The following is a 1,297-nucleotide window of genomic DNA, read 5'->3' as shown; positions in this document are numbered from 1 at the left end:
GAGAAATTGTCAGGTCTGCCTATACATGAGATGGTTCCTAAAATTGAGGAAATTCTCTCTGAACATCTCTGTGGCTGCTGGAAACAATGTCCCATATGCAGAGCAATTTGTACTAACACAATTCCTAATCATGACGGTGACCACAGTGTTCCTTTCCATCGTCCTCAGGCTGTCAATGGATGGAGTTGGTATAAAACAGACAACTTTGTCATAGATTCCTGTTCTACTTCAGTAGCCAGTGATGATTACATGATTTTGGATGATGACCGGAAATTCCTATTTAAAAACTATAGACAGGCAGGAGGAGATTTTGCCACTTGGAGCATCACTGCAGATTTATCCACACAGCCATACTGGAAGTGGTTTATATCACACTTCAGATCAAATCTAGAAGAAAAGTACAAGTATAAATTTAAAGGCAAAGGTGAAATCCCTAATACATGGTTACAAATCACAAAGCAGGATGTGCTTAATGACTTGAAAAAATAGCACTATTTTCTTACCACAAAGAAGCATATCTTTAAAAACTAAAAGTTACAGGGCCTAAATTGTCCTAAATCACAACCTCTTCACAGTAACAACCTTCAATGTTTTCCTTATTAAAATGCAACATTAAAATTTGAATAGTTTCTCTAAAAGAATTTCATTTCTCTCTGTTTACATTCCTTTTAGTGTGCATGTTTCATATATGGAAGTTACATATACATATAATAAACATATACAAAAACATATACAGGGTTATAAGCATATACATACAAATAGACTAAAGGATTTTATACTCAGGGAAGGATTACAAACTTGTAACTCCTCTGAACAACTCACCAACAATTCCACAAAATGAAGACTAGGAAGCTGAAACATGTTTTCTTGACAGAGGAGGGAAGGCAGAGAAAGGGAGGTAGAGAGGGGAGGCAGACCAATTGAGAAGAAAGGTGCATGAATAGAGTCACTGTACATTTGAAAAAATGAGCCCTTTGAGCCAGGTGTGGTGGCTTATGCCTATAATCCTAGCTACTCAGGAGGCTGAGATCTGAGGATTGCAGTTCAAAGCCAGCTGGGGCGGAAAAGGCCATGAGACTCTTATTTCCAATAAACTACTCAGAAAATTAGAAGTGGCACTGTGGTAGAGTTGAAGAGCTGAGGAACAGAGCCCAGGCCCAGAGTTCAAGCCCCATGACCAACTTTAGAAAAAATGAGCCCTAATATCTAAAATATACTTGGAACTCAAAAAATTAAACCCTCCAACAACAAATCCTCAAAGAAACAACTGCCCAATAAATAAGTGGGCGAAAGACTT

The 1,297-nt window shown here is 38.0% G+C and overlaps 1 protein-coding gene across 1 annotated transcript in view; it reads left to right on the top strand.

The window, feature by feature from the left end:
- Positions 1–489, top strand: part of LOC106000343 (interferon-induced very large GTPase 1-like) — a 14,573-nt gene extending 14,084 nt beyond the window's left edge. The window contains exon 3 of the mRNA XM_013035595.1: positions 147–489. Within this exon, the coding sequence (XP_012891049.1) occupies positions 147–489 (343 nt within the window). The remainder of the gene's footprint in view (positions 1–146) is intronic.
- The last annotated feature ends 808 nt before the right edge of the window (positions 490–1,297 follow it).

Source organism: Dipodomys ordii, unplaced genomic scaffold, assembly GCF_000151885.1.
Source record: "Dipodomys ordii isolate 6190 unplaced genomic scaffold, Dord_2.0 Scaffold216, whole genome shotgun sequence".
Classification (NCBI taxonomy): domain Eukaryota; kingdom Metazoa; phylum Chordata; class Mammalia; order Rodentia; family Heteromyidae; genus Dipodomys; species Dipodomys ordii.
The sequence above is the reverse complement of the archived record's forward strand: the minus strand, read 5'-3'. Positions and strand labels throughout refer to the sequence as shown.